Below are 15,491 nucleotides of genomic sequence, written 5' to 3'. Positions count from 1 at the left end.
CTCCCTCTAGTGCATGTTTAAAAGATGTCTTTGAGTTTTTTGTCTTTTAAATTATATATAATAAATTGTGCTTAATATACTCAGGCTGATAAAGTAAAAAAAATATGTTAGGTTGATTTTAACATGAAACATTTTCTGAAGGATTCATTGTAAAACTACAAAACAAAGTAAAAATAGATTACTTGAATGTCCTACAAGTAGGGCTGGGCGATAAAATGATAACGATAAGTATCGCAATATAACTTTTCCTCGATAGAGCGATAAGACAGGTTTGATAATTTTTCGATATAATACACCATTCTCACACTTCCACGTTTTAGCAAAAGCCTTGGTGGTGCTGTCTATTGCAAGGAAAGCGACACTACTCTGCTGTCGCCAGGAGAGGGCGCACTTCCGAGTTTTTCGACTTGATTAGAGAGGGAGGGGGCCACGAGTAAAAAAAAGGGTCGCCAAATATACTTCAGCAACATCTGAGTGGAGCGACCGGCGATCTGTTCTCCTGTGACCAAGTCTGAGTGACGAGGTAAATGATGTAACTGTACTGTCTTACAGCGAACTCACCTCTTTCCATGCATCCTAACAACTTTAGCGGTGTTAAATCACGTCTGCAGCGCCGTGTTACAGCGCCAAACTGTCATATTTTAGTATTAGTGCATTCTCGAGCAACGAAAGTGAAAGAAAGAAGTGGGCTCATGTTAGTTACAGCCCTGATTTAAAGAAAGTAAACTGGGGAAGCTGTGAGGCATTGGAGAGCGTGAGAGCGCTGTCTTTCCAGGCTAGCTGTTTTTAGCTGCTGGCTAATTGAAGCAGCGCTCCAGTGCTCCGGCACAACACAGTGAACTGATGATACGGTAGATCAAACAAGACACAAAATCACCGTAACAGGATAGACGAGCACTCGTCACCAGACAGCTAAAAATAATCTGTTTTCTTTCTTAAATTATGACTATTACAAAAATTGCAGCTGTGCTCTTTCCAGCTGATAAAAACAGCTCAGAAACTTTCTCCCATTGTCCCAAGACAGATTAGTGAAATGTTCCACTGTTTGCCGAGTGTTTGTCATGATCCGACCATAAGTGATAGTAACCATCCAGGAGCAAAAGCAGCCTTCAAACGTGAAAGAAATAATGATTTGACATTTATCGCGATATGTATCGAATGATATGAATTCTGTTTATCGTGATAACGTTTTTGGCCATATCGCCCAGCTCTACCTACAAGCTTAAAACATCTGTGGTTAAGGTATAAAAAAGCCATATGTACTGTTAAAACCAGTGTGGGAAAATGAAAGTCCTGGCAGCCCCATCCTCTGCACATATTTGTGCTGTCCCTACTCTATACTCCTGTGCCAGACCACGAGGAACAAGAAGTTAATAACCTAATGAGTTGAATCAGGTGTGCTTAATGAGACAAAGCACAAAAATACTGAACTCCAGAAATGAATGAAAACTGCTGTACTGAGTGCCATCGCAGAGTTTTTGATTAGAAATCCACCAACACAATATTTAAATAAAATGACACTGATGACAACTTATGTTACGACTAGAAGAGGAATCATTTTTGCCAATCTGCAATTTGAAAGAATGCAATTTTCAAACCCCAAGACCTGCCATTTTAATTAATAGCCTACATTACTATTACATTTTCTAAGTGAAAATAATCTATTAAACAACATTAAATATGGCATTTTTCAGCAAATTTCAGTTCAATTTCTATTTAATTGCTGAATTAAACCCATTGGAAAAATCTAAAATATAAATATTATGCCATAATTTTTGCACAGGCCACATTTTATGTTTTATATATATATACATATATATATATATAATAATATATATATAAAAAATATATATAAATATATATATAAATATTATAAAAAACAGACAAAATGCCCAAACCTCTGTATAAGACTCTATATACTTGTGTTCTTGGCCAAAAATAATTTAGACCTTAATTTACAGGAAGGAATTGCAATACAATACCATCACAATATCATAAACCCTGATAAAAGTTTAGGTTATTTTTGTGATATTTTATATCGGCACATGCCTCCACTCTGGTAAAAGTGTCTGTGGTAATGTTTGCACCGTTGTAAGTGAGTGACAGTTGGTGAAAGTGACATGCACCTGTACTAGCCTGTGAGTGAACATGTAACAACTGAAAGTGTGTGATCGCAGATAAGAATGTGTTTATTTATGTGGGTGAAGGTGTGTAACCCCAAATGCCAGTGTATGTACCTGTTCAAGTGTGGTTAATAGGAAGAACATTGTGTGTGTGTGGGTGGGTGGGTGTGTGTTTACCTGTGCGACTGACTCCGAGTCACCCTGAATCTGACTCGTCTCCGTCTCGGTCACACTGCCTTCCTGCTGCTGTGCTGCCACCGCCGTCTCCATGGTGATCAGCCTAGCAACCAAGCAGAAAGGAAGTGCTCTGCCTGAGTGAGCTCAGTGGAGTAATAGTACAGATGCTGCTTTAGCATAAAACCAACTGTCACCACAAATGTTTCATACAATATAACAGAATCTAACTCCACTGCACTGTTTAGCGTTTTCCCAGTTCTAACACACCTCAGCGTGAAAGGGGTTTAACAATTAGGTGATTATTTGAATTAAACACTGACTGAAATAAATTAACAGGAAACGATATGATATTTATTGTTCTTGTGATACTGTTACTGTTATTGCTGTTGTGATAAATTAGACCACAGTATGCTTTTCTGAGCATATTATGTATTTCGTCCATAGTTAAAGTTACACTGCGTAAGTTTTAAGACCTTTCTGGTGTTAATATGTTATTGTACAGTTGTGCTTTGGTGAAGGATGTGTGTTCCAAGGATGTGAGTCATTTACTACTGTCATAATATCTTCATCAGTTAATGGTGATTTTGCGTTTGAGACCTAAACATCGAGCTGGATCTTCTTTCTTAGGCTGTGCATGTGATGCTAATACGTAAAGATGTATGTCATGGTCTGAAAAACTGCTACAAAATCCAACCCAACACCTCTGACTTTTAAATTACTATTAAAGGCTTTACATGGTGACTCGTAGCAGAACGTACACCATAATTTAGCATGCTTTTTTCCTCCTGACTCAGTAATGCTACTTCTTTCAGTCTCACACAGTGCAGTTTTGAAAAACACTAAACGGCTAACTGTATCATTATCAAGAAAGCATAATCAGCCCTCTTTAGCTGGATTAAGCACAGTGCAGTATGTGAAATGTTTAATAAAAATCATTGCACTTCCAGTTTTGGATAGTACTTTTTAAATATGGCACTGCTAGTGGTTTTTTGTCTGTTCCAACTAATCAAACCTCAGAAAAACAAATATCATGACATATCCTGTGTATTGTGATTATATTTTTGCTATATTACCAACACCAGTGCAGAGGCTGCCAAACACCAGTGCTGGAGTCCAACTAATATTTTTTGGTAGGCTATATGCTGATGTATGCTTACTGTGAACCTATTTAACTATGTGTGTTTACTAATTATCTAACAATTAGTCTAAAAGCGCTAATGACTTAAATGTAGCACTTTTATCTGAAGAGCTGTTACATCTTTAATCTAATATTAGTCTGCAAACTAGCATTTGCTTATTTCTTCACCTCCACAGAACTAAAATGCTCTGCAGTTTAACCACTAATGACTAAACTCTGAGTCATACTTATTTGACTTATTCTGTGAGTGATCCACAACAGATTGCTGCACCGAGAGTAGCATATACATCTACACCATTAAAAAAGATGGTGCTTCAAGGGTTCTTTAGTAAAGAAAATGGTTCTTTATAGAACCATGACCCCTCAAAGAAACTTTTGCATGATTATATAGTTCTTTGCATCATGAAAGGGTTCTTCGGATTGATGGAGAATGTGTATGAATGTGCTATAGACAGTTCCATGAGGAACCTTTTTGAAAAGTGCTGAGTGCTGCTGAGTGCTATATAGAACCCTTTTCAAAAAGATTCTATATAGAACCATCAACAGCACATTTTCTATTAATCTGTAGGACCCTTTCATGATGCAAAGAACTATATAATCATGAAAAAGGTTCTTTGAGGGGTCATGATTCTATATAGAACCATTTATTTTTCTAAAGAACCCTTGAAGCACCATCTTTAAGAGTGTGGAGCTGGGCAATATGACAATATTTATCACTTTCGTGATAAATTACATCACAGTAGGTCACAGTATGCTTTCCTAAGTACATTGCGATATCGTCACTACTTAAAAATCACTTTCCAACTGCATGTTTGGTTAAAAAGAGAGCATAATTGTCCTTTTTAGTTGGATTTAGTGCAGCATAATGTGTGAAATGTTGAATACATGTAATTGGATTCACAGTTTTTGATAGTCTTTTTAAAATGTGATTATTCTAACTTATCAAATGTCATAAAAATGAATATTGTGACACATCCTGAAGTATCATGACATTACATTTCGCCATATCGCCCATCTCTGTATATACCTACATGATACAGCACTGCAAATACATCAGATACAACAAGGGTGGCTTGTTGATGCTGTTGGTCCTACCACCTGAAATACATTCACTGCCACTATATTAGGTACACCTGCCTTTGTATCTACATTCACTGTCCATTTTATTAGATCTACTGACAATACAGGAGCACTTTTCAGTTCTACATTTACAGACTGTAGTCCATGTAATTCTCTGCATAATTTGTTCGTTTCTCTTTACTCGGTTCATCAATGTGCGTTATAAAGAAGACCACCGCGGTGCGTTCTTCACATTGTCGCGGTTGGTTTTCAAGCGCGCGCGACCCTTCAACATACAGCAGCTGATCACGGAGTGCAGACACATCTAGACTTAACGGTCGGACCTGAACTTCCTCTTTCACCAAAACCAGTATTTCAAACCGCTCTGTGGATGACCACTGACATAAGAATAAGCCAGAAACGGTGTGAAACATGTTTAGTATCGCTTCCTCTTTACAGAATCTCTTTTATTATTCTATCCCAATATGAAATATGAGCATAATGCAGTTAGTGCTGAATAACGTTACAGCGCTGGTCCTGTGGAGGCGCTATAAAGACAACCAGGTAGTGCAAAAAATACAGTTCTTTGCACCTTAACCTCAGTTTAGCAATAGGCGACAATGACTTATATATTTTTATTCAGTCTGGTGGGGGGTAAATGATTTGGGTGCTGCTGAGCGCTTATTCCCGGTCGGAAACTGGCCATTCCAGGTCGTCTTGAACGCGGCGCTCTTTAATCTGAAGCGCTGTTACGTCACCAGTCTGTAACTGAATGTGGATACAGTTTTAATCTAATGTTAGTTAGGTTAGCAAACCAGCATTCGTTAATTTGTCGACCTCTCCTGCGAAGTTAATCTGACGAAGCAAGGCTGAAATGTTCTGCAGTTGTTACTTAACCGTCAGTGACGAGACTCTGAGGGGAAACACTCTGCATGGGTTTTGTTGGTATTTATTTAGTAACGTGAGCTCGCGTGCGAGTCTCGTTAATGTCTAATCGCAGTTAGCCAGCCTGCTAAGCTAACACAAGTGCAGCCTGTAGTCGGCTCGGCTCGGCTCGGCTCCGACTCTCACGGCTTCTTCTCCCCGTCTGATGTTCGACATGCCAGCAATAACTTACCGAAGTTTTACGTAGAGTGGCTCGTCACTCGTTGCGGGTGGAGTGGATGGCCCGACTCGGCGCACACGTAGCTCCCACGTCAGCTCTGATGAGGCTGAAAAATGTCGACTATGCGAGCGGCGGCAAAAAAACTACACGGGGGCGGAGCTCCAGCAGCAGGCGCTTTTTAAACGCTCACTGACTCTTATACCAACCGGGAAACTATCAAGAGTTGAAGCGAATTTAACTCAGTCCAGTGTTGGAGACGCTACAAGTGTCCAGCGCCTGGAAGAGCTCAGTTTAAAGTGTTTATGAAAGTACAAACTGAACAGAAATGCAGTTGTCTGTTACTTTAACCCCGCTAGCCGCTCGCCCCAGTCTTGCACGTGACATAAAAGAAAACAGAATACGTCAGTAATTCAATTTCCATGATTAAATACAAACGTTTCTGTTAATTCAGTGGGAAAAAAGTGCTCAAATATAAACGGAAAGGCATTCCCAGCAAGAGCGCTTCAATATCTGAATCATTAGCGCCATCTGGTGGCAGAGGTTGGCTGGGACGATCCTTCATTGGGTGAAATTAGAAGTATTTTTCCACCTGTTATACACTCAGTAGAGCAAATTTGGAGGGAGGCTATAGCCTACATAAAGTCATTCAAACATAAAACTAAGTAAACAAAGTACACTTACAATTAGAGTTTTTATAATGTCATACATATTTTGTATTATTCAATTTTATTGCAGATTTTATTGCAACATGTCACGGTTCATAATCTGCATATATTTTAGCAAAATATAGCAACAGTAGAAGTGATGATAATTAATCAAACGGACTAAACAAACGATCATAGTCCAATACAGAAGTATTAAAAATGATCCCATTTGTAACATACAGGCAGGACAGGTCAGCGCTCCTTTTTGCCATTAATAAACAAAATAATCGATTTTGGCTTTAATTAGAGTTTTAATTAGAATTAGACAGGTGTATAACAATTCATATTGACAGCTCTCTCACAACTCAAGTACTTACTATCTTCTCCAGCCATCCCATAACTCCCAAGATTGCCTCACATAATGCCACTCCCATCCCTCCTGAATTTGCGCCAGTGCATAAACTAGATGTCAAAAGTTTGTAGACACATGCTCATTAAGTTTCTACTGAAATCAAGTGTAATAGGTAGTTTGTCCTCCCCTTGCTGCAGTAACAGCCTCTACTGTGACCTCTACTGTGACATTTTGTGTTTAGTCCCAGTCTCAGTCCCAGAAACCATTAAACACTGTACATTTACTGTGTTTTCCTAATAAGACACACCTGACTCTGCCAATGAAGGGCCATGAGGGAAAAGGAGAGCAAGTGGGACTAAGAATGATAACTACCAGGCTGCAGACTGCCATTTCAGTGAAGGCCAGAGTTAATATTTGGCTAAGCTGGCTCAAACTGAAGTTGTAGCTAATCGCCACGATATTCCAACAGCTGACTTTAACTGCACTTAACCGAAGCTTGACTGTATGCATGGCTGGGGTGAATTCCCTGCTGGGGGCTGAATTTCACTGTTGATAATTATGTGTTTATTTGACTCGTGCCAAACAAATGGCAGAGGTACAAAGAGCTCTGGTGTATTTTTATCTCTGAGATTCTTCATACTAAGCCACCGCAATTCACTGAAACAACTGATCAAATTCAACACTGAAAATGTGCAGAAAATTCAACAGAAATGATCACTTTTCCTTTGACACTCTATGTTGCTGATAACGTTTTGTGTTCTATTTGGTTTCTTTGAACAGTGACTCAGTTTGTAATGTGCTGACTGAATTATTTATTTGAAATCTGTGTGAAGGCCAGGGCCTTGCAGCCTCTCTCTGTTGTTGTTTTGTAAAACAAATGCAGTTCTGAGCATGTGTTCTGAATATAATCTGTCCTTTTCATGAATGTGACCTGTTTCAGGAAACTGTATCTGTGAGGAATCGCTGCTAACATCCATCAGATGTTGTTTGGCCTTGTGGATGCTAATGTTGCCAGTGGTGGCGGGGTTCAAACTGATAGGAGATCTCGGGTCACAGACTAACATGAGGTAAAATGTAACACAGCTTTTTACATGGTTGAACAGGTTCAAGTAGAACATGCTTTTGGTCATATTCTTATATTCCTATATCCACTTCATCTGTGAATTGTCCAGCAAATCGACAGATATTTCTATTCATCAGAGAAGTTTTTTGGTTACTGAGTTGTGTGTATAAGTCACGGAGTTCACATCTATATTATTTTAATAACCCTTTTGTTACCTGTTATATAGCACCATTTTGAAGCGACTCACAATGGGAGCAAGCTAGGCTAAAGTGCAGCCTTCACACGGCAGGGTTAGTATTAACACAGTGCTACAGATAAGCCTCTCAAAGTAAGTTAGAGAAGACAGTACCATTCACATGAATTCAGATCAGTTAATTTTTTGGAACTTTTAATTCTCAGATTCATTAAAAAAAGAAATATGTTATGATAAAGCATTTTATCATGCTGATACTTGGGTTAATGACATATAAGAATTTTCAACAGGCCAATTTTAAAATACAAAAAAAAAAAATGTATTGCAAAAACTATTGTTCAAACACTGAGAATGTTGTAAACCCATAAATCCATATTAAAATTTTAATATTAAATATTAAGATTAAGTTATTTTAGTGTTTTTTACTCTAGATGAAATGACTGTGGCCTTAAAAAAATGTCATATGGTGCGACCATGATTTATCTTAAAATAATTCATTTCCTTGACATGCTTAACTTTTTTTTTTTTTACAAGTTCTCAGTAATATAAAGTGTTCAGAAACAAAGGGTTTGCATTACTTTTGAGTTTTGTAAATAATGATCTCATATTTTTGTTCTCTAATGTCACAGTCGCCTTCTTAAATGAAGTAACAGATTTATTTTTCCTGCAAATTGCATAAAACTGATAAAACTGTTTTTAAAAAGCAGTGTACTACTCAAGTGTACTGTATCAGCAATTAACATTTCAGCCACAGAAAATAGATATTTTATTTTAAATTTAATACAGTTATGTTGCTATTAATTGTTGCACCACATGATGAGGATTCGCTCCCAATGACATGAAGACCTCATATCAGTAAAAATCTATTTAAAAAGATCACAAAACGGTAAATTCTATACAAAAACATAGATTTAAACTAGATTGTATCATAAAATTCAAAGATTTGTCAAATGTTTCTTTTTTTACTAAAATCTTATCACCAATAATTATAAGTGCAGCACATTCACAGCTTTGTTTAGAACAAACATGTCATTTAAGTTAATAATGGAATAAATTATGCTTGATTTTCAAATCATTTTGATCAGAACCAAGTATTATCTATTGTTTATTATCATGTAATCATGCCTCATAACAAACAGCAAGCAAACAAGCGCACATTCGTGGCCTTGTTGTGAACAAACATTTCATTTTAAACTTGAGAGTCGTCGTGTTGTTAATGGGTCTTTAGAATGTCCATGTGAAAGTGGGGCATGTGTTTGTCCCTGTGTATGTTTGTTTTAGAACATTTGCAAAAGTTTTCCCTCCATTTTTGAAGTTACCTGCTTCCATTGTAAATTTACATTCACCAGCAAAGAAAATGGCAGACTATGTACAGAAATTAATTTATCTTATATTATGCACTGTAAAAAAATGACTTAATTTGGTAACACAAAATTAACTAGTTTTATTCAAACTACATAAATCATTTGAATAAACGATTCTTTCATTCAAAGTAATTTTTTAATTGAATAAAACTTGTTCAATTGCTTGTTACCACATGAAGTTATGTTTTTAAGTTGAACTAACTTTTTACAGTTTGTTGATAGAAAGGACTTTCAGTGCTGCACAGTGATGTGCAAAAGTGAAAATAAGTTAACTCGTCTCCTACAGCGAACACACTCAAATATGACATATTCTAGTGCTAATTTTAGCTAATTTTATATATATATATATATATATATATATATATATATATATATATATATATATATATATAGGGTATCTTCTTATGCATTTAAACCTTTTTCAAACTGAAAAAAATGCTGTCAGACAGAAAATTTAGGAGTCACGTCATTGCCCCACTTGCTGTTCTAGTTTGTGGTCAAAAATAAATTTGACACAACCTTTTTCATTAATCTTTTTTAAGTTGATTCAGACATAGTCATATGCAAAAGTTTGAAGGCCCTCCGTCAAATGACAGGTTATGCTAATTCTCTAAGTGAAAATAAGTTAACACATCTTCTAGACATGGCATTGTCTGCTAATTGTAATGAACAGTTTATGATTGTTTATTATTTACTGGAAAAACATAAAACTTAAAATATAAAATCATATTTTTTGCCTAGGTGGCCTTTTATTTCCAACATGCTAAATTGAGCAAAAAGTAATTGTGCATTAAAACGTGCAGAAGTGAAAAAAGTGAAAATATCTCTGTAGTGGATGTGTGAGGACTTATTTTCACTTAGAAAATCAACAAAACATGTAATGTGCCTAGGGGTGCCCAGACCTTTGCATACAACTATATTTTTTGTCTTTATGTTAAAAGTCTCATCTGATTCAAACAACATAGATTTGTCCAACTGTTACTATTAGCCTCTCAGTCTGTGGAGCTGTAACACTTGCACATGCTCTACTTAAAAGGGAATAGTTCCTTTGTAGAATGCGGATATCTTTACAGTGGTACTGATAGGAATCAGGGGTCACACAGTCAACAGCACATATATAGCTATGTTATTGCTGCCCGAAACAGACATTATATCTATACATGTCTTTAGAGTTTTTTAGACATAATGTTGATAATGGGGGCGGCACGGTGGCGCAGTGGGTAGCGCTGTCGCCTCACAGCAAGAATGGCCTGGGTTCGATTCCCGGCTGGGCGACTGGGGTCATTTCTGTGTGGAGTTTGCATGTTCTCCCCGTGTCTGCGTGGGTTTTCTCCGGGTACTCCGGTTTCCTCCCGCGGTCCAAAGACATGCAGTCAGGCCAATTGGACATGCGGAATTGCCCCTAGGTGTGAGTGAGTGTGTGAATGTGTATGTCTGTCTGCCCTGCGATGGACTGGCGACCTGTCCAGGGTGTATCCTGCCTTCCGCCCAATGACAGCTGGGATAGGCTCCAGCACCCCACCGTGACCCAGAAGGATAAGCGGTTTAGATGATGGATGGATGGATGGATGGATGTTGATAATGGTAAATAGTGGTACATCTGACAAAATAAGTTTTCTATGGGGACTATTTTGCATTACAACACCACAAACGTACCTCTCTTCCATGAATGAATATTTAGAAAGGTGGTTTAGGCCAAAAATTCATCTCAAAACTAGCACAAAACAAAACAGGCTTCATAAAGTGTGCTCATAATCATTTCATGAAATAACTTTCTGTGAGCTTTATTTAGAACAGTGTGTTTCACATTAATCCACTCTGAATGACTTTGTTTACATATTCACAATTTACCCATACAGAAACATAGAAAAATCAGGATTTCCATTTAAAGCTTAATTGTAAACAAACTGTAGATCCTTGAAACAAAGTTTATGGTTTTATTTGTAGCAGAGATGTGTAATGTGCTGTTATACATCTTGCTAAAATGGTTTTAAAACTGCTTAGCATATTCAAACTGTGTTAGGATGTGCCCCGCTCTCCCCTACCACTCAAACCCATGAGCTGCTATGTCATAGCCAAACGTACCTAGCGTCTAAAAGGCAGCAGTGTTTCTGGGCCAAGAATAGCGCACCAGAAAACTTTCACACCCAGCAGATCTCAGCCTTGCAGTCTCGACAAAACCCTGTGTATGTGACAGTGCACATGTTTGTGTGTTGGGGGAATCGGGGTAATTAGAGTGGGACAGGAGGGGGTCACTGAATCCCCTCCCAACTTCACTTACAGTAACTGGACACCAGCAGAAGTGTAACTGGTGGTGGTATGTTGGTTGATTTCACGGTGCAGGAGGGTAATGAACCCTCATGTGCTGAGTGGGCAACTCAACCATTTGCCCCCAGAACTCCACACTAACTTTAAACTGATGATAAATCTACATCTTTTAACTTCTTTGTACCTGTCAGTAATGACTGTTTTGGCTCATTTTGAACATAACTCAAAAACATAACTTTGTGCAGCTTTTGACAGATTTGAACACACATAAAATCATAATATTGCAGAAAATATGTGTGTCGGTAGTGACAATTCCTAATGTTAAACACCTCTATTAGCATTTGGTACACATTCATTTCAAAACAATAGGATCAGACTGCTCACCATGTGGCCATGAGGGCAGGGGTGTAGCCAACAATTTATTTCATTGAGGTGGCCAGTTAACACCCAATGATTTTATTGGGGTGACAAGCTGCTAGAAAAAAATAGTGAGGTAGCACTTAGCATTGTAGTCAGGACCACTAGAGCCGAGTCTGAGTCAAGACTGAGACAAGACATAAAGCAGATTAAGATTTTTTTTTCAGAATATTAAATAAAAAGATTATTAAATAATATATAGACTAAACACTATTAATTATCCTATTATAGTCAAACTTTGCATTGTAACTGGAAGCAGTGGAAAGGTTCTGCTACTCTCTTCTCTAAAACATTCACAATCACAACCTAAAGTCAAATGAACATAAACCAAACTAATTTTTTTTTAATTATTAAATGAAAACATAGTAATAATAACATTCTGATCTGCTCTCAGGGGATGTTTCACTTTTGGAGTCAATAAACAACAACAAACAAATAATACTCAGTTAAGCCATTCTGAGAAGGATCAGTTAATAGATTTTGTTTAAACATCTACATCAGTGCACTGTGAAACCTAATGAGTTAGGCAAACTCAAATGGTTTGAGGAAACTGATTGCCTTAAACCATTTAAGTTTAGGTCACTCATATCATTTGACCATGAGTAATTCCCTGAACTGAGCATGAACAACACATTTGTTTATTGTTGTATACACTTAGCTAAGTTGAGTAAATCACTCCTTTGATCTTAGAATGATTGAGTATTTTGGCCTTATTTAATAATGGTACTAACTTAATACAATTACGTAATTCTAACTTATATTTACTGCCTTTACACAACTCTAGCCACTCAAGTTCAGCTAACTCAGTTTTTTTCTTTAACAGGTGAACTAGCTTTAATTTTAACAAATTTATACAGAATGGCAGAACATTTTTGGCAAGAAAGCCTTAAACGGTTTTACTTAATACTGCTCTGGGCCATCTCGCCCAATACTGGCAATTTTGCCCAGAATGCAGAAGTGGTCTGAAAGTGTTAAGAACCACACTCAGCAGGTGGGGTCATGGCAGTTCAGCTTACTCAGCACTAATTTACACTCATCACTGAGTGAGATTAGATGAGCTCCCAAAATTTAGAAAATAAATATGTGCCCAAGGGAAGGTAGGCTGGGGAGAATGACTACACAGAGATGGTAGGTTAAACAAGGTGGAAAGACACGCCCAATATGCATGCTACCAAGAGCTGATAGGAATGATGCAAGTTTTACTCAAGATTGCATTGACCAAGCTTTCATCAAGTAAAGCTGAGAAGTCTTAACAAACTAAACTAAACTGCAAGAGGTTGATTCAACTCAAAGATCCCATTTGAATGTCCAAAGTTGTCAAAAGTTACATGAAAAGCATGAGAAGTCCAAATCATTTGAATGTAAACCCAACTCTGTCTGTACCCACCTGTAAAGTCGACTTAAATAAAAATAGTGAACATAAAACACTTGAATAAAGTTACTTTAACTCAAAATATGCTAACAAATGATTTTACTCAAAATGACTGACTTACTGTCTCAGCAATTCATTTTTGAGTTGGCTTGAATTTGTCAGATTAAGTTACTCCAACTTTCTGTAGTATTTAAGTTGTGTTAACTTAAACTCAAGTCTGTTGGACTGCAAATTAATTGATCTCAACTAACTTTACCTAAGTAACTAAGGATTATACATGAAATAGTATGTGTTAATAGATTTGCATTAGTAAGTAGAACAGATGAGTAAAGTAAACCCCAAAAAATTAAGTTAGTGCATTTGTTACATTTTACAGTGCGGTTTTGACCTGAGGCCTGCAGCACCCCCAGTGTTTTACCTCCTCCTCCCCCCACCCCCAACAAAAATCAAGAGAAAACTCTCAGCTAGATCAAAGACCCTCCAGGATACTACATTTTACTTGGAAATACTTGGAAATATGTCATGGTCAGAAGGAAACACATAATGTTTTTCCATTCATGTCGACTTGTTCACCAGTTTGTACTTTCATAACCCCACTGCACACAAAAAATGTTTTTCTTCCAGGGTTCTTTAGTAAAGGCAATGGTTTTCTATAGAACCGTGACAACTTGAGAACCGTGTGAATGCATAAGTGGTTCTGAAACAAGTTTGTGAAGTTACAAGCCTACAAACACTTCCATAGTGATTTGCTGCTTGAGGATCGTCAGGACTGTTTTTGCTATGCTAGTTTTCTTTGTGATGAGCCCAAGAGTGAACCGTGATAAATCTCTATGAAGATGGTTCATCCAAAGCATTACTTTACCCAGCTCTCTGAGTGATAAAGATGTGTCCACTTGATTCATTAAATTAGCAAATCAAACAGTTCAACTTTATGCCTATCATGTTTACACATCTGTCCAAGAGAAACGTTACTAATTCTGCATCCAATTTCATCTCCGTTGCATGTATTAATTTTTTCCATCTTGAAAAAACACTCCCAGAGTTGATTCTTGTTTTAGCACGCTTTTTGTCATTATGTTTTTTGGCTGCACAGTGTGTTTTTTTCCCCACAGTATTAGAACCTGGTGATGCAGAGTGCTTACTGGAGTCTGCCATGATTTCTTAGGACGTACTCAGAATAGGCAATCTGTACACATTTGACAGCACATTTTAGTTGGACCCTGGCATGGTTAGTGATCACATTAGATGAGCACCATGCCTGAGCACAGAACTAGAATGTGCAGTCAGTGATGCGAGTGTGCCACTTTTTTTAATTCATTTGAGAATATTTGTGTAAATAACATAAATATCTATTTCTCATCTTATTGAGGAAAGTGAATTGTTGTCGGCAATTAAACTGCAAATTCCTCCCTCAATGTCAGTTGCCTCCATAAAAATCTTATGCATTCAGCCCGATTATCTGAATCATTACGATTTATAATCAATAAATCTATAAGGTATGTGAGAAGTCTGTATGTCAACGCCCCCAAAACGACTTCAAATAAGTCACAAAGTACAATCATGAACTACCTTGTGCCGTCTGAGAGCACTTTTTTCCAACAAAAAAAGTCACGCTATGATGACCTAAGCATGTTCGGGCCCAGAATGTTCAGAGGAATGTGAGTGCAGGCCAGCAGGGGGGTTGGAGCGGGGGACAGTCGTGCCTTGGCATGGTACAAGGCAACTGGGCATAGTGTGAGTGCGCCTTTAGTCTAACAGATGGAGATGAGAGTGGAGGTATGAGGTGTAGGGGAGGGTTTTATAAAATGACTGATGGGAGGTCAATGTAAACACAGACACTGGATTTTGGAAAACTGCCCTGCAGTGTTCCAAATGGGATTTCACAGGCACATAATACACTTGTGCTGATGCCATTTTTAAAACCAATTTTTAGCATCTTCTACGTATTTGGCAGGTTATTTGTACTGGTAATCAAATAAATCGACAAACCAACCTTTAAAGCACCTTTTGAAAAATGGTTTTAGGTAGCATCAAAAATGGTTCTGCCATTGTTACTAATCATAGAACTTTTTTTGGGTTCTATAAAGAACTCTTTTGCTAAGAGTGTATATTTAATTATATAATTTCATTATATTTTAGATAAGATTAGATTCTGAAATTCCACTACACTTAAAACAGCTATTTGAAGTGAAGCATGTGGACAGATCTGCATGCCC

General features: G+C 37.5%; 1 protein-coding gene across 2 annotated transcripts in view; it reads right to left on the bottom strand.

Moving 5' to 3' along the window:
* Positions 1 to 5,745, bottom strand: part of crema (cAMP responsive element modulator a) — a 28,803-nt gene extending 23,058 nt beyond the window's left edge. For both annotated transcript variants that reach the window (XM_036555792.1, XM_036555793.1), the window contains exons 1-2: positions 5,615 to 5,745; positions 2,301 to 2,403 (exon numbers count right to left, since the gene is read on the bottom strand). In XM_036555792.1, coding sequence (XP_036411685.1) covers positions 2,301 to 2,393 — 93 coding nt within the window. In that variant the 5' untranslated portion in view covers positions 2,394 to 2,403; positions 5,615 to 5,745. The remainder of the gene's footprint in view (positions 1 to 2,300; positions 2,404 to 5,614) is intronic.
* Positions 5,746 to 15,491: the final 9,746 nt, after the last annotated feature.

Source organism: Colossoma macropomum, unplaced genomic scaffold (assembly GCF_904425465.1).
Source record: "Colossoma macropomum unplaced genomic scaffold, Colossoma_macropomum, whole genome shotgun sequence".
NCBI classification, from domain to species: Eukaryota; Metazoa; Chordata; class Actinopteri; order Characiformes; family Serrasalmidae; genus Colossoma; species Colossoma macropomum.
The sequence above is the reverse complement of the archived record's forward strand: the minus strand, read 5'-3'. Positions and strand labels throughout refer to the sequence as shown.